Consider the following 18,096-nt stretch of genomic DNA (forward strand, 5'->3'; position numbering starts at 1 on the left):
TTACGAAGTGGCTCAATGCAAGCATTGCTCCACTTTGTAAATACAGTGCAAGAGAAAGGCCTCCTTAACACCGCCTTCGCGTTAAAAAAAAAGTACACTAGTGTGGCGCAGGCTGGAGCTAAGGGGCTGGAAAACATGCCCCATCATTTTCTGTTTCTTATAGACATCGACTGATGCAGGTTGTCAAATCACACAGATAAAAGAGCCCACTTTGTGCTCAGTGGTCTCTGACACCCATCACAGTTACCTGTGTTTGACGTTGTGGTCACTGGCGGCAATCCTTGCAGAGCCGCACAGCCTTTCACCCTTCAAATGGAAATAAAATGAGTACTTATGCGTGACAAAGAGCATCCGTTATCTGTCAAGTGCCAAAAAACTACCTTGAAGTATAACGTAATTCTCTTAAGTGGACAGAGCCACTACGTTGTGCTGCGTACTCTACTTAAGAAAGCTTTTACTCAGTAGTGAAAACCTCGAGACAGTTTACAAACCTAGTAGTTCTGTTTGTCCTACTGACACCTGCTAACCTTTACCATTGCTCACTGCTTCCTCTGAACACCTGTCTCTGTTGTGAGGAAAAATCCCAGTTGGGAGTGAGCTGTTGTTAGCGGTGTGATCAGCACCCTCTTTCAGCTGTCTCTAACATCCTTCATCTCAGACAAAGCTGTGAAGTTCCAGAGACTTAGGGCCAGATGTAGTTAGGTATCCATTTGCAAGTTGCAAATTGCGAGTCCCAGCGACTCGCAATTTGCAACTCGCCAAAGGAAATGCAGAAAGGTGTCTCAGACACCTCCTGCGACTTGCTATGGGGTCGCAAAGACCCACCTCATAAATATTTATGAGGTGGGTCGCAGTTTGCGACCCCATAGCGAGTCTAGGCACTCACGGGGATGGTGGCCTGCTGGAGACAGCAGACCACCATGTCCATGACTGCTTTTAAATAAAGCAGTTTTTTTTTCTCTTTGCAGCCCGTTTTCCTTAAAGGAAAACGAGCTGCAAATAGAAAAAATACCGAAACCTTTTTGTTTCGGATTTTTTCAGAGCAGGCAGTGGTCCATAGGACCACTGCCTGCTCTGAAAAAATATCTTTGTGAGCATTCACAAAGGGGAAGGGGTCCCATGGGGACCCCTTCCCGTTTGCAAATGGGTTACCATCCACTTCAAGTGGATGGTAACTGCAAGTTGATTTGCAACCGCTTTCGCGGTCACAAATCAACTCTACATTGCGGTGCGAGTCGCAAATAGGAAGGGAACATCCCTTCCTATTTGCGATTCGAAATCACATTTTGCGAGTCGGTACCGACTCGCAAAATGTGATTCTGCATCGCGTGAGGCCTTTTGCGCATCGCAAACTGCGTTTTTCGCCGTTTGCGAGGCGCAAAAGGCTACCTACATCTGGCCCCAAGTAATGACATTTACCCAGTGGCAGCTGGTGACCTTTAAAAGTGGCGGGCATAAAATGTGGGTCGAATTCCAGTGAGTGGGCTTGACTTCTCAGTGAGTTTGAGGGGAGCTCACTAAGTCCAGCTCTGGCTCACTCAATCTCATTCCACGAGTTACTTAGTCACAATGGTGACAGATATCCCATCCGCCAATATTTAAATTCCATTATATCCTAAGGGATATAGTTAGTGGCGGACCGGATATCTGTCATAGTTGTTACAGAGTAACTCATCTGCTAATATTTAAATCAGGCTCTTAGTTTCACTCAAACTCATTCATTCTCATTCAGCTCCACTCACTGTCACTTAATCAATCGCATTCAAACTCACTTATCTCTCAGTCTCACTCTGAATCCCCTAGTCTCACTCACTCTCACTCGTTTCCACGTAGTCTCATTAATTCACACCTACTCTGTCACACTCATTCTGTGACTCACTCAGTGTCACCCATTTTTTTACTCACTCAATCTCACTCGTTGTCTGATTCACTCAAACTGTAACTCAGTCAGTCTCACTCATTCTCAGTTTCACTTAGTCCCACTTATTTTCACTCATTCTCAGTCAACCAATATTTTCATTCAATCTCACTGACTTGTCTAGTCTCAAACATTCTCACTCATTCCTGTTCAGCCCTACTCATTCAGACTCACTCTGACAAAATCAGACTCACTGAATCTCACTCTGTCTTACTTATTCTGAGTCAAGGAGACTGCAATTCACTACACAGCAACACTCTTATTCTCCCTTACAGTAACTCTCACTATCATTTTCCCATACAAGTACACTCACTGACATTCACTCTCATAATAAAACTCACTGTCATTCTCCGCCAAACTTACATTTACTGTCATCCTGCTTACAGCTACACACTGTCATTCTCCCTCACAGTAGTGCTGACTCTTATTCTCTCTCACACTAACACTCTGTCATTCTCCTTCACTCCCTATCATTCATACAGTCGGATACACACTCTTTGTATCACTCATTGTCACTCACTTGCACTCTCCACTGATTCTCTCTCTTTCACTTACACACCTCACACGATGTATCTCACATATTCAGTTTTACCCACAAACACTTACCCACATGCACAGTACACAACATTTGAAAGCTTTAACACGTTTTACTTACCATGCTGCAGGTCCAGTGTGGATTTTTGCTTATTTTAGCTTCTGGTATTGGGTCAGGAAACTGAAACCTCAAGCCAGTTTGAGGTTTTAATCTCTTCTCTTTCACCCCACCCTTTTCCAACTCTGTGATGAGTTGGAAAAGGTTACGGTGCCAGACTGATAAGTCTATAGCCATGGGCACTGCAGGACTTAAGCCTGCAGCACCCACATCTATCTTTAGCTGTGCACGTCACAGATGGTGGCCTCAAGGCCAGGGATGGGGCCTCTCTTGCCTTGGTGATCTCTTTCTTGAGGCTGGTGTAGGCGAGACTGTTGCCGGACTGAAGGAGGTTATCATTTTTATATCAAGAGTGAATAAAAGATTATTATTCAGCAGAGGTCAAAGTGAGTGGGATCTGAGAGGCACTATGTGCACATGCTTTTTTGTGACAAAAACAGTACCCCTACTTTATGTAATAAGGGAAAGATCCCAGAACATGTAATTCTGACATTTGAGATGACTCAGCTGAAGTGGAAGGGGAGCGAGCATCCTGGGCTGTGAAGCCACAGGAAGGACAGAAAGCTGCACAAGAAACCAATCTTACTGCTGGAGTGCTGCAATTAAATGTAAATGTGAGGATTTGGTTAATTTGCGAATGTAACGGCGCCTTGGAAGCTAGTATTGGCTTTAATTGATGGAGTCACTTGAAGCGTATTCTTTTTTAGCAGTATTGTAAGGTGACCAGACAAGTTATGGAGTGCATGCTTCTAATGGCCAGTTCTAAAAAATGTTTGCACTAGGTACAGTCTACATATACATTTTGGATGTACTTTTTTTTAATCATAAACCTAAAGCTTTTTTTGCACTTTTTGGCAATGTTATACTGTGTGTAATGCACATTTAAGGTTATGACATACATATTCATCGTAAGACTAAAAATACACTAGGAACTATTCCCCACTGCACCAACCAGAACTCAGTTATGTGGATGTCTGGTTAAACACACAGATATCTGCTTTGACCGCCTTAACCAATAGTTTTCACAACGTAAAAAAGTGCATCTCTCACTTAATAGCTGCATTGGCATTTATTTTTCATTTATGGGGTACGTTATTTTGTATGCACTTACTAGAAGATGAAAGACCAACAAAACAGTTACAGAATATTTGATCCCACCCCACCTTCACTGACACTAGCCCCATTGGACTCAGGATCACAGTTCCCATACTTCTTTAAATGCACTTCGATTGCTGCTCTTGGTGTAATAAAAACAAATGGGCCAGAAAACAAGAGGGCTGTGGTCCATTACGAGGAGCAGCCACTGCTTTTACCAAATCGCTTTCCAGCTCCCCCCTAAAAATGTGGCCTATGTATGAGTTTGAAGAGTTTATATTGGTTTTTATTTCGTTTGTTGCAAGTTTTTTTATGGTTATTTGGATTGCCAGGAGTAAAACTTTCCTTAATATAGAGACAAACCTATCCACAGGCATCACCTCACAATATCCTTGCTACACGTGCTCATTGCACTGAATTGACCACCACAGCTGAGCCCTTATTTAAAACGGAATAGCTTTACAAACAACATTATCTCAGACTGTAGGGGTGGGGTTTAAAAACCTCCAGAGTTTTCCCAAGCAATCCCTGGCAATATTTTCGCTGTGTTATTTGTAGCATATGCAGTGCTTAATTTGTAAAACAAATTATAATAAATGGCCCTCATGAGGAGGCCTCTGCAGATTGCAACATCCATGGCCCCTGCCAGCGCTGCCAACGATAGTACGTACTCAATTACAAACCATCACGCTCCTATAAGAGTGATAGTTTACACTATTCCAGGCCTCCCGAACCATAAGAATGGCTTGAGAGACAGGTATTCGTTTGTTTTTAATGTACATTGAGTTAATGAACAACTGTTGTTCTGCTCATCTCTAAATTACTCAAACAGCACCACCATGTGGCAGACTGTCACGGGTGCCGGTGTTAACAATTAAGTGCCGGTGCCGAGCACAAGAAATCCCTGGCACAAATTAGACAATGGACATATGTCTTTTTACTCTACCCTCCCAAAGACCGCTCTACTTTTATGTCTGTCTACATCATATTTAAGCTTTGAAACACTCTCAACTACCTGAAAAACAAACTAGAAATCTTCCTCAGAGTGGGACACTGCACATCACTAACACTGTCTAGCTGGGAACACTGTTGGGGCAAAACATTTGCATTAACTTGGTCCTTGCCAGATGCCACTCCAAAAACCTGAAATAATTGTCCTTTAAGTATAATGCAGGACACTTATTTCACATTCTTCAAAAAGTGTCTGAAAAACCACTGACTTCTGAAATAGATAGCTAATTCCTGAGCACCACTAATACTTTCAATATGCATACCAACAGGATCTCATCATAACTTTATGCAATATTAAAACCTCACAACCCCCAAAATGGCTACCTATAAGAGCCTCCCCAAATAAACTGCAAATTAAATTTTTTATGCCCGCAGTCTTGCACTGATGCCGAATCTGCTCGCTTGAAACTTGCATACATGTACTTTATGACCACTGTATTAATCTGACAATGTAACAACTCATTTGTTCTTTATAAACTTTTCTACCATCAGCTTGAATTTTCTATATAAAAATCTAAATAATCTCATCACTAGCTTTGTTATGTTTATTATTGTTATTATTAGTTGTAGTAGTAGTATCATTATTATTGTTATAATTTTTATTGTAATTATTATTGTGCTTGGGAGCCCACGACTGGGCATATAGTTTATCTATCATTATTATTATTATTATTATTATTATTATTATTATTATTATTATTATTATTATTATTATTATCATCACGATGATACTTTGTTTTAAATGATGTGTGCCACCACACTTTCTCTGGAGTCAATCGTACTAGATAGGCCTTCATACTTGCTGTATATATTCTAAAATGTGAACAGAATTCTAACCATCTCTTGCTAAGTTAACCAAGAGTGGAGGTTCTTCATGGTGTCAGTGGCTAGAGAGCTGAGAAAAGAGGTGCAGACCAGATGTGGCAGAAGTAGCAATACATATTGTGAGCATGCAGCGGTCTTTACTATTCATGGATATCATTTCTAAGAGATTCTTTGCAAAAGCATGAAAAAATGGTATACCTGGTACCTATTCTCAACCCCAATACCTCATCCTTTTCACTCTTTACCTCCCTCTTCTCTTCCAGCCAAAACCTAGTCTTAATCTTCACGTTGTTAAACCTCTGTATCCAGCTGTTGACATACCCTGGCCTTGCATGGTCTTCCCTTTGTTCCACCTCTGGTCTTCTTTCCCAGGGATCACACTCTACACCCCACAACACTGTCCACAGGCACGACTATTCAATTGTTTTCTAAAAACTCTTCCTCCACCACCCTTTCCACTCAATGAGAACAGATATGACACTGAGTAGCAGGTCATGAGAACATGAGATTTATTGCAGAACATTAGATGGCTACATAAGTAGATTGCTTCATTTCTGACTGCCACCTCAGTGTAGACGGGCAACACGGAGCCGGGAAAGGCAAGCCCAAAGCCAGGATATATGGATAGAGGTCAGATGGACAAAGAGACATGACAGCTTGACACAGAATCAGGAGAGAGAGTCACAGAGACAGTTTGGAAGCACCACAGTGTGTTTACATATGGATAGACATGACCTCAGAACAAAAGGTGTATGCTTTGTCTATATTTTTTACACCAGGACTCTGGTCTTGTCTTAAAGGCTTGCAAAGAGGGACACTCATCCTCAGGGAGGATGGCTACCTCTTTATAGTATGAATATCTAGCAGCGTGGACTTTGTTTTCACGAGGCTGGATGGTACTTCGCAGGGGTATGAAGGATATAGTAGCGCGGGATGTTGCCTCATTATGAACTGAAAGCATATACTCCAGGATGGTCTTGCACATCAGTCAGTTGACTTGTTAAGATGGACTGTAGATCTCCTCTGCAGGAAAGTGCCTCAAGCAGTATGAAGACGACATCAAAGACTCTAAAAGGGATGGTGCCTCACAATGATCAGAAGGCGTGGCAGGAGGGTTCCTACTTGTTAAATGTTACCTTGAAAAATGCAAGTTGACGAATGTTTGGGAGTCTGTTCCTCTTGGAGCTTAGCATGAGGTTATTTCACATGCTAACACTCTTTGCTTTGGCTTCCCGCCTACTACCATGCTGCTTCCCATGAATTTAGGCTAACCTTTTGTCCTTAGCTTTCTTTCTTGGTAATGCACCACACCTTATTGTAGTTACTTCAGGATCTGATCTATCCATGTTCATAGTCCTGCAGATCTTATTTAAGATTTTTTTGCATGCTGCTGCACTTCGTCCAAGTGACCCTCTAGCCCTCTGCAGTTCTTGCATGTTAGGTCACCAGATCTTCTCTGGGGTTTTGGTGTGTGCTACTACATCTTATTCTATTGTGGCCAAGGTTGGTGTAGCTGTTTTGCCGAATCTGGTACACCTACTGTTCTCAGCACTTCTGCTGGTCGTCAACGTTATGATTTTTGTAAATCTTGCATTTTGGTGTACCTCATGTTCTTTGTGGTGCTTGCAGGTGTTGCAGCTGCTCGTGTTGTCTGTTGTCACTGTGTCCCTCAACAGTTTCTGCATGTGGTACATGCCCCATGTTTTGCCTCTAGTTGCACTTGCAGTAGTAGGATGAGATTGCATTGTCCCAGTTCCCTAAAAGACCCTGCTTCAGCTCCTTCAGGCGATATTGAATGCCACTGTTGAAACGGCGCATGTTGCCCCCCTTGCCCGACTTGGACCAGACGGTGAGCTCACAGCGTGTTGCCACCACCAGGGATGAAATGCGGTTGTTCCAGCCCAGGGGTATGTAGGGCATGTCATCGCCAGGACGTGCATCGAGGTATTTGCCACCGCAGCACTGGTCATAATAGGGACTGCTGTCTTCAAACATGCGGGCGCAGACCTTCACCCCTTCATCATCCTTAATATCCGCTGGGTTTGGGCACTGGGCAGAGGCCAGAGCCAAGAACAGGGGCAGCAGGAGCACAGTGAGCGGAGCAGGCTTCATCTTTGCTTTCGAGTGAAGGAGCAGAAGCTGGCGATTGAGTGGAGAAGCAAACCCATATATATACTCATCTCGGATAGAGGGATAGAAGGAGTGCTACTTGAACTTGGTGGTGACTGAATGATTAAAGACTGCTTTTCTGGATCAGACTCAGCCTGGAACACGCATATGGCGTTGCTGTTAACTCTCCCAGAGGGATGGAGAAAAGCCATGAGATATGGGCTGGGAACTAGCACAGGAGGTGTTCAAATACAGACGCCAGAGACAGAGGGTAGAGATACTGCGGAGGCGAGGGGTGCGGCTGTTTAAAGGGATACAGGAGGGGACTGAGGCCAGAGGGCATTCAGCAGTATGGGTGGGTGTCACTGGGACCCACTGGCATTCATTTTTGGAGACCAGCATTTCCTCATCAGACATTTTCTTAGAGCAAAAGAGAGAAAAACACACAATGCCACAAAGGAAGGAAACAGGAACAGAAACATGCAAAAGTGGGAGAAAAGACCAGGGAGTGTCTGGTAGTGGATTGAAGAGCCATAAAGTGGATTCAAGATTACATAGCCTTGGTATTCGGGCCCTTTTAAGCAGACCGTAGAGCACTGGTACTCACTCTTTTACAACTTAAGCATTAGAGTTCAAAGACATACTAATTGGACGTGAGGTCTGCTGGTGTTCAAAAAGGTACAGAAATGGAGTGAGGCAAGTGTGTGATCGAATGAATATTGAAGTGAAGCAAGGCAAAGGGGTGTTCAGAGTAATACAGGAGTGGGGTGAGGGCCTAGGGTGTTCAAAGTGATACATATGGGAAGCGAGGCCAGGAGGTATTCAAATGTTTACATGAATGGATTGATGTCACAGGGTGTTCAAGAAGATACAGGAGTGGAATGAGCTCCAAGAAAGTTCAAAGGGATACAGGAGCTGAGTGAGGTCAGAAGGTGTTAAAGGGGATGAGGGAGTAGAGTGAGGCAACAGAGTATTCAGGGCGTTACATGAGTGGAGTGAGGTCAGGGGGTGACCAAAGGGATACAGGAAGAAGGGAGGCCACAGGCTATTCAAATAGATACAGATTAGAGGGAGGAGAGAGATAGGTGTGTGAAAACTGGGGTGCTAGGGATTATTAGGAAGATAAGGTGGCCAGTGAGACTGTGAGCTCATCTTTATTCTTTTATACAGTTAGTTATTTCTTTATTTTAACAAATTTGTTTAAAGCAAACGAGCGCCACAAGGCTGTCTGTATACTGAACTTTGGAGTTCTGTTGCTATCAAGAGACAGGTTTTATAGTTGTAATCAGGGGAGCTAGAATTATGCAGCAGAAGAGGACCACATTATGTGGCAGAGTTGACTTATGCAGCATATTGCAGTGCATTTTGTGACAGTATTACTTCATTATTTTTACATTTTTACCAATGTTAACACTGTTTTAGCAAAGGTCTTACCTCATTTGTGTCACTTAAACACTCAAAATACAGCAATAAGCTACTGAGAAGTGACTAGTCAACCTTTGCGAAGGGCCTTCCACTCAACAATAACACTGCTGCTGTGTTTTTAGTAACTTTTGATCTGTTTCAGCTTGAAACAAAAGAGTTTTGTTAACATCTGCAAATTATGCAGCAGATGATGAATTATATGGCAAAATTGTCAAATCCATAATTTTGTGAAAAATGCTGCAGCCACAAAGCCTTATAATTCCAGTGACCCTGGTCATAACAGTATATAGAATATGGTTAGACTTTACAGTTATATCACAGATTCAGTGAAGGCCTTTACCTGAGAGTGATGACCTGACATACACTGGAGTGGCACAGAGTGGAGTGGCGTGGTGTAGAGTGAATTGTCGTAGAGAGTTGAAGACTATAGTGGCGTAGGGTTCAGTGGCGTAGGATGCAGTGCCATTGAATTCAGTGGTACTCAAAACAGCATTGTAGAATGCTGTGGCATAGATTAGAGTGGTGCATAGTAGAGTGGAGCTGTGCAGAGTGGAGTGGCGCAGAGCAGAGTGGTGAAGAGTAGAATACCATAGAGTAGAATGGTGCATAGTAGTGTGGTGCAGAGTATAGTGGTGCAGAGTAGAGTGGTGCAAAGTAGGGTGGCACAGAGTAGAGTGGTGTAGAGTGCAGCGGTGTAGAGTGGTGCAGATTGGAGTGGAATAGAGTTGAGTGATGCAGAGGGCAGTGGCACAGAGTAGAGTTGAAGGCATAGAGTGCAGTGGCATAGAGTGCACAATAATGTCTAGTGGTATAGAGTGCAGTGGCATAGAGTGGTGCAGAGTACAGTAGCATAGAGTGATGCAGAGTAGAGTACAGTGTCATAGAGTGCAGTGGACTAGAGTGCAGTGGTATAGAGAGGGGTAGTGTAGAGTGGAGTAGTGCATGGTACAGTGGTGTAGAGTTCAGTGGCGGAGAGTGCAGTCTTGCACAGAAGAGTGTCAGAGTGCAGTGGTGAAGAGAAGAGCAGTGGTGTAGAATACAATGATGCAGAGTACAGTGCAGTGGCATTGGGAGCAATGACATAAAGTGCAGTTGTGTAGAATGCATTGGCATAGAGTACAGTGGTTAAGAGCAGAGTGGCTTAGAGTGCAGTGACATAGAGTGTAGTGGTGCAGAGTGGAGTACAGTGGCGTAGAGTAGACAGTGATGTAATGCAACTTGAGGGGGGCTCCTGCAAATTACCGTGAGGGTGCCCCATCCTTCCTGGACTCAGTCAGGGGCCTGCCGTCTGTGCACAGTGTACTGTGCTTAGGGGACCTCCTGGAGCTCAGGCCCTCCCGCACCGCAGGGGCTGCAGGGGCATTTATTACGCCACTGAGTGTAGATTGTTTCACAGTAGAGTGAAGTGGCGTAGAGCGGAGTGGTGCAGGGTAGAGGGCAGTTGTGTAGAGTGGTATAGAGTGTAACGGCATACAATAAAGTAGTATAGAGCACAGTGGCGTTGAGTGCAGTGGTCCAAAGTAGAGTAGAATGGTGCACAGTGGATTGGGGAAGAGTGCAGCGGCATAAAGTTGAGTGTTACGGAGTAAAGTGCATCGCCATAGAGTGTATTGGCATAGAGTGCAGTGGGGTAGAGTGCAGTGTTGCAGAGTGGCATACAGTACAGTGGCATAGTGTGGAGTTGTGCAGAGTAGACTGGTGTGGCCTCGACTAGAGTGGTGTGGAGTGCAGTGGTGTAGAGTGGAGTGGCGAAGAGAGCATCGGAATACAGTTGAGTGGCACAGGGTAGAGTCGAGACGTGTAACATCAAGTGACATAGAATGCAGTGGCGTAGAGTGGTGCAGAGTGCAGTGATGTGGACTGGTGTAAATTGGAGTGGTGCAGAGTAAAGTGCAGTGGTGCAGAGTAGAGTGGAGTGGCATAATGCGGAGTGTGCATGGTATGGTAGTGCACTGCCATTACAGACAACACATGTTCAATTGAAATGACCATCACATTTGACAGACATACGGTTTTACTAATAAAAATATATACAATGCACAAACGAAAATGTGTGGAAATTGCATAACCTAGTGAAATTAATTGTTTTGATTGTATTAAAGTATTTGCTTCCAACACACTTATACAGTTCATTTAAATGTTGTCATATGCTAGAAAAAACCTCTTTCCCACCCTGAGTATCCAGCAACATTTTCACATAAATCCTCTCATTTTGAAGTCAGAGAAAGAAAAGTAAACAAGCGCTCGCAGAAGACAGTGCCTGGCATTTCACCTCCGTCTTTGATTGCACAGCAAATGTGACAAGATAAGAACAAGATTTAAAGGCCTGTTTATAGAAAGAGAGTTTGTGGAAGAATACAGTAAACATGGTTTAGGTATCAGGAGTGAAAACTGAACCTGGAGAGCCTAAAGCAAACAAAGCCAGCAAATAGAAAACCCAAAAATGTGTTACAAACCACAAAGCCAATGGTAATCAACAGACAGAATGCATTCCTAGGTCAACTTTCTGAAAGCCCCCAAGAATTCTTTAGCAGTCTTTAGACTGCAACCTAAACAGGCAATTGTGCTCAGGGTCAGAGTGAGCGATGGGTATCCCTTGAGCCATAATCTGTGTTGTGTCCTGCTATCTAGAACATGACTAATCCTCTTATTGGCTAACCTGAAAACGGTTCAGCCAGTGATCAGAGGTTTGACGGTTTGAAGACATAGGTGAGACAGACACGTGGCACCAATATTTCCTCTGTTTTTTTACATTCTTATGTTGCCTTCTCTGCCATCAGAGTGTTCCATGTTGGTGACCGGTATCAGCAGGGTGCAGGAGGCAGAAAGATGTAAACAGCGGCTGTCAGTCTCTTGGACCTTTCTGAGGCCTGACAATGCTTGGTTACTTTCACTAGGTCCCTTAGCCTCCTCCTTTCATCATTTGCTCCCACTGAGTACAAATGAGTCTGAAGTGGGTTCTGAACAGAAAAGAACACGCAGACTCCCCAGGAAGTAAATGAGGAGGGGGAGTTTTCAGCCAGGATTTTGTGTGTGTATTCATGTGTCTAGATGGGAAGTATACAAAGAAGTGATGGATGGAATGCATGAATTAATCTCAGTCACTGGTAATAATTAGGGGCTGCATCCCAGTTCATCATTACTGTGATCCCAAGGCCACCACAGTCTGGACCCAACCATTTGCAAAAAAGTCTTGACGCTGCTCCAATGGAATAGGCCAGCCTTACCTGGCAGGTCCTCCCTGAACTGGAACACAAGGAACCCAAGACAGATTTTGCCCTCATTAGGGAGAATCAGTCAGACACAGCTTGGTTCCAGCACAATCTGCACAAGACCAACATCTGGGTATACTAGTCACACTTAGGACATCATAATGAAGCATACATAAAAGTGTGGAATGTGTGAATTAATCACAGCCACTGGTAATTACTTGGGTCACATCTCAGTCCATAGCAATTTTGCATGCCATGCCACCTTAGTTTGGACCCAGCCATATGGAAATCAGTCTTGACCGAGCTACAATAGAAACACTCCAGCCCAAACTGCCAGGGCAGGTCTGCCTTGAACCAGTACACAAGTAACTCACAACCTGTTTGTCCTCATTAGGGCTCATCAGTCAGTTATAGCTGATTCTAGTAGTACAGTCTACATGCGACCCACATCTGTTTGTACCCGTCCCACTTAGGGCTTTCACACAAATTACAAAAAAGTGGTGGATGCAATGCTTGAATTTATCTCAGCCTCTGATATACAGCATCCATTTTAGGACATCCTCATCCCTCCCTCCTCATCCCTACTTCTCATCCCTGCTTCTCATCCTCCCTCCCTACTTCTCATCCATCATACATCATCCCTATCTCTCATCCACCATCCCTGCTTCTCTTCCATCATCCCTACTTCTCATCCATCAAACATCATCCCTACTTCTCATCCATAATCCCTTTGTCTCATCATCATTCATCATCCCTACTTCTCATCCATCATCCCTACTTCTCATCCATCATACATCATGCCTATTTCTCATCCATCATCCCTACTTCTCACCATCATACATCCTCCTTACTTCTCATCCATCATCCCCACTTCTCATCCATCATCCCTACTCCTCACCATCATCCCTGCTTCTCTTCCATCATCCCTACTTCTCACCCATCATTCCTGTTTCTCTTCCATCATTTCTGCTTCTCTTCCATCTTCCATGGATAGAAAGTATGGATGATGTATGATGGATGAGAAGTAGGGATGATGGAAGAGAAGCAGGGATGATGGGAAAGAAGTAGGGATGATGTATGATGGATGAGAAGTAGGGATGACTGATGAGAAGCAGGGATGAGAAGTAGGAATGAGGAGTGAGGAGTGAGGAATGAGGATGTCCTAAGATAGATGCTGTACTGGTAATTACTTAGGCTGCACCACAGTCCATCTTTAGTTTACACATATGCCATCTCAGTTTGGATCCAGCCATATGCAAATCAGTCTTGAAACTTCCTCCAATGGAAATAGTCCAGCCTGAACAGCTAGGTCAGGTCCTCTCTGAAATGGAACACAAGTATCACAAGACTGCTTTTGCCCTCATTGGGGGTTATCAGTTGGGTGTAACTTGGTTCTAGTGGCACAGTGTGAACACTACATCTGGACATACCCGTTCCACTTGTGTGCACATGTGTGAATGACTTTGTTGTGTGTTTTTGTGTGCCTGCTGTATGGCTGGGAAATAAGGAACAAGCAGAGGCAGCTAATACAATCTTCCTGACCCAGTTTTAAATTTGATCAGGTGCCCTACTCACAAGAAGGAAAAAGAGTGCACTTTGGGGTTGCAGATATTTGTGGTCCAATTCACAAAGGCATGTAGGGGTACTCCTATGGTGCTGCTAAAGGTACTCATAAATGCCTTTGAGAGTAGAACACATAACTTGGAATGTAGTTGAGACTGAAATGTGCCAAAAAGTGATGTTTAAAAAAGACAGCCACCAAAACCGATCATTAATTTATGGGTAGTTTAAAGACTATGGCCCTCATTCTGACCTTGGCGGGCGGCGGAGGCCGCCCGCCAAAGTCCCGCCGTCAGGTTACCGTTCCGCGGTCGAAAGACCGCGGCGGTAATTCTGACTTTCCCGCTGGGCTGGCGGGCGGTCTCGTTCAGACCGCCAGCCAGCCCAGCGGGAAAGAGGCCTCCACGATGAAGCCGGCTCGGAATCGAGCCGGCGGAGTGGAAGCTGTGCGACGGGTGCAGTTGCACCCGTCGCGTATTTCACTGTCTGCGCAGCAGACAGTGAAATACATGTAGGGGCCCTCTTACGGGGGCCCCTGCAATGCCCATGCCAGTGGCATGGGCACTGCAGGGGCCCCCAGGGGCCCCGCGACCCCCCCTACCGCCATCCGGATCTCGGCGGTCCGACCGCCGGGATCTGGATGGCGGTAGGGGGGGTCAGAATCCCCGCGGCGGTGCAGCAAGCTGCGCCGCCGCGGAGGATTCAATGGGGCCGCGGTACACTGGCGGGACCCCGCCAGTGGTGCCGGTCCGACCGCGGCTTTACCGCCGCGGTCGGAATCCCCATTGAAGCACCGCCGGCTTGTCGGCGGTGCTCCCGCGGTCCTCCGCCCTGGCGGTCAAAGACCGCCAGGGTCAGAATGAGGGCCTATATGGTAAATGCACAAAGGCAATTATGAGTATGTGAAATTGTACTCTTGTAGTAATTCTTCATACACTCATTTTTGCCTTGTGAGTTGTCCTCCTTCTGCCTGACCAGCTGTCAGGGAGAGATGTAACAAAGATGAGGGAAAGAACCAAGAGCGGACACTGCAGGAGGAACAGGAGAGGGAAGGAGGTAGGAGTGGGAAGTGTGATAACGAGGGTGGTAATGAGGCACCAATGTTGACTATTATAATTTGGGGCTTGATGTGACATGTCAGTGAGATGCTACCGTACAAAAATGCTAAGCATGTTGAAAATATAAAGACGGAAAGACAAAACCCAGAGATACTGTAGATTTCGAGTTATACAGACTTTCAACCAAAGCAAGACAGGGTGCATCACAAAAGGCGAGAAAGAGGAAGGAAGAGAAAAAAACAAAACAAAATGTGACGTAGGGAGAAATCAGGCATGAAAACGATTCTGCAAAAGTGAGATAAAAAGGTAGCGAGTTTGTGGTGGTGGGCTGCAGAGGCATAAATTGGAACCAGAACTGCACAGCCCTAGTGTCTGTCATTACACCCATCGAACACGCTAGCTGCAGGCTTCTGAACAAAATTTAGAGCCCCAGCACTTATAGGTTTTCAAGTTAAGTACTTTACCGGAGAGGGTTTAACTACACATTCAAAGGCGGGAAAGAGGAATAAGGGTAGAGGGGTATGTGAGTCTAATCCTCTCTTTGATTTTTTGTTGATAATGCAACATTCTCTTTCATTGGTGTAGCAATGAGAGTTACTGTATTTGTTTAAGATGGCACTTCAGCTATAAACCTCATCAGGGATAAATATCTGCAGGTAGATGGCTACGTGAGCCATCTAGATGGAAAAAGTGGATGAGTACTACATTCTTCTCAGAATTGTTAGTCAATATTATAGTGAATACAATTTTGAAAACTCAGGAAAAAGTTGCATTTAAAAGGGATTGGTAACAAAAGTAAAAGTATCTGTAAAAAAAAGGTGCAGCAGAAGTCAGGCAGGTAGTTGAGGATTCCACAGATGGTTGATGCTAAGGCAAGTAGAAGCCCATCCACAAATTAGCAATCCCTTATCATAAAGCAAAGGTAAAGAGCGAGGGATGGGTAAGGGACCTTCAGGTGTAGATAGAATAGACATTGTTATTAATAATGAGTACGTGCAAAATTTGATACATGTTGAAAACTAATTGTGTAATGAATAAGGAAAGACTTTAAAGATCCCTGAATCTGGAAAGACCCTACGGGAGTAAGGGCCTAATTACAAGTTTGGCTTGCCGACCGCCAGCCCACCAGACCTGTGGGAAGGAGACCGTTGTGGAGCTGGAGGTCACCTCTCAGCCCAATTACAATGTTTCCACTGAGATGACCGGCTGAAACCTCTGTATTAAGAGGTTTCCGCTGGTCAGCAGAGTGGAAACGGTGCAGGGGCATTAGCCTTGGCACCCCAGGAAGCAGGGGCCAATGCTGTCACTCAGAGGGTACCCCCAGCACCCTCGAAATGCTCACTGTCTGCTGTAGCAGACGATGTGCATTCCGAGTTTGCTGGGTAGCGAGGGCCCTGCACTGCCCATGACATGGTCATGAGCAGTGCAGGGGCTGCCCTGTGACCCCCAGCACTGGCTTTCCAACAACCTTTTCTTAGCGGGGACCCGCTGTGAAAAGGCTGGCAGAAAGTGAATTTGTGATCGGCACGGCAGTGCTGAATTAGCGCTACTGTGGCTTACCAAGACTCCAACCGCAAGCACCCCATCAGGATTTGTGATCCTGGCGGTGGCGGCAGTCCCCTGGCGTTCCGACCTCCAGGGTTGTAATCTGGCGGTTAGACCGTTAGGAGAGCAGCGGTCCAACAGCCATCACGAGTTTGGCTGCCACAAGACAGACAAACTCATAAATAGGCCCTAAGTGTCACTCCAAGCATAGTACTAGTGTGTCAATTATCCAACTCCTGCCGTGAAATGTTTTTTCACTTAAAGACTGTTGTGATGAGCACAGTCTGAAACATTTTCTTGGGGTTGACAGCCTCTGAATGAAGACGACATGGGCAAGTGTTACTCTCAGTTTCACTAGCTTTGTAGCTATGGAGGTGTACAGCACACAACAGAAGAAGCAGGTTGATGGGAAGAATGGTTTCTTTTGTTCTACCACACATAAAGAGATGATAGCTGATAAGAAACAATGTGGCACTTCTCCTTTATCTTAACATAAAGACTTCAGTTCTGAGCAGTTGATAAATACAAGCAGTTTCTATGACATAATATCAAGATAAAAAATATTGAAACTTTTAGACAGTACAACAAACCAAAAGAAACATAAGCAAAACAATGAAAACAAAAATGTTGTGAACCAGAGCATTACTAAAAATAAATTCCAAATATAAATACTCGAATATTACTTTGTAAAACAATGTGTATGTATATATATATTCACTAAAAAAACAGAAAAAAACAAGTGATGACACCTTCTATGCCATCATTGATATTATCACTGCAACATTTGCATAAACTTATTGATGAGAAAACTGTGCATGCAAGGGCACAAGTTATAGTTACCTTAGGGCGCAAGCTATAGTTGCTTGAGTTAACCTTAACTATAACTGCTGAATTTCCATGGCTTTGTGCGAGTAAATTCAGAACCTAACTATAAGGTCCCTGCAACCTTTGTTTTTTAACTGAATGTCTATGGTTTTTTTACCACGCACATTAATATAACCCGCACTGTGCATGCCTTTTGGCCATGCATGGTGGGGTTTGACAGAAGGTCCTGCGACCAGCCCTCCCACATGCACCCAAACTCAAGCTGTGCATGGCTAAAATGGTTGGTTGCAGTGGGTATTTTTTTCTATTTTTCTCTGGATCCATGGGTCCACCGCAAATTATCACAGCCACTGAGCCCCGTAATTGTTCTCCAGATCCAAAGAAGAAAAAAAGGGACATTTTGGAGACCTCTCTGTATCCTATGGGGTCAGGATATAAGTATCCTGACCCCTTATGTGTTTTGGAACTCTTCTTTTCCCACCCCCCAGCCGATGTGACAAACAAAATGGGGGCCAAAACTTTTCTGTCAGGTTGCAGCCTGCCAATCAGGGCCTTGCTTTTCCCTTGGATCAACAGATCCACCACAGGTGGACCTGCATCTCTGTATATCTATTTTGTTTAACCTAAAATAACTTTGAATCTACAGACTTACACCAAAAAGCACTATCTGTAGACCATGATCTAGCTCTCTGCCAAATTTGGTGTAATTCCGTTCAGTGGTTCAGGCTGTAGCAATGTCTAAAGATTGCAAAATCCCCATAGACACAGAATGGAGAAAAAGTGTTTTGGGACCCGTCCCTCTTTTCGGCCCCTGCTAGACAAATCACCCCAAAACTTTCCAAACTAGGCCACTGTTTTTTG

At 44.5% G+C, this 18,096-nt stretch overlaps 1 protein-coding gene across 1 annotated transcript; it reads right to left on the minus strand.

The window, feature by feature from the left end:
• Positions 1–5,993: 5,993 nt before the first annotated feature.
• Positions 5,994–7,664, minus strand: SYCN (syncollin). The gene has a single exon (XM_069206916.1). The coding sequence runs from the start codon at positions 7,611–7,613 to the stop codon at positions 7,212–7,214; it is 402 nt and encodes a 133-aa protein (XP_069063017.1). The 5' UTR covers positions 7,614–7,664; the 3' UTR covers positions 5,994–7,211.
• Positions 7,665–18,096: the final 10,432 nt, after the last annotated feature.

This window comes from Pleurodeles waltl, chromosome 9, assembly GCF_031143425.1.
Source record: "Pleurodeles waltl isolate 20211129_DDA chromosome 9, aPleWal1.hap1.20221129, whole genome shotgun sequence".
Classification (NCBI taxonomy): Eukaryota; Metazoa; Chordata; class Amphibia; order Caudata; family Salamandridae; genus Pleurodeles; species Pleurodeles waltl.

What these genes read in the sequence shown, in the direction of transcription:
- SYCN (XM_069206916.1), bottom strand. Translation starts at nt 7,613, where the DNA reads ATGAAGCCTGCTCCGCTCACTGTGCTCCTGCTGCCCCTGTTCTTGGCT.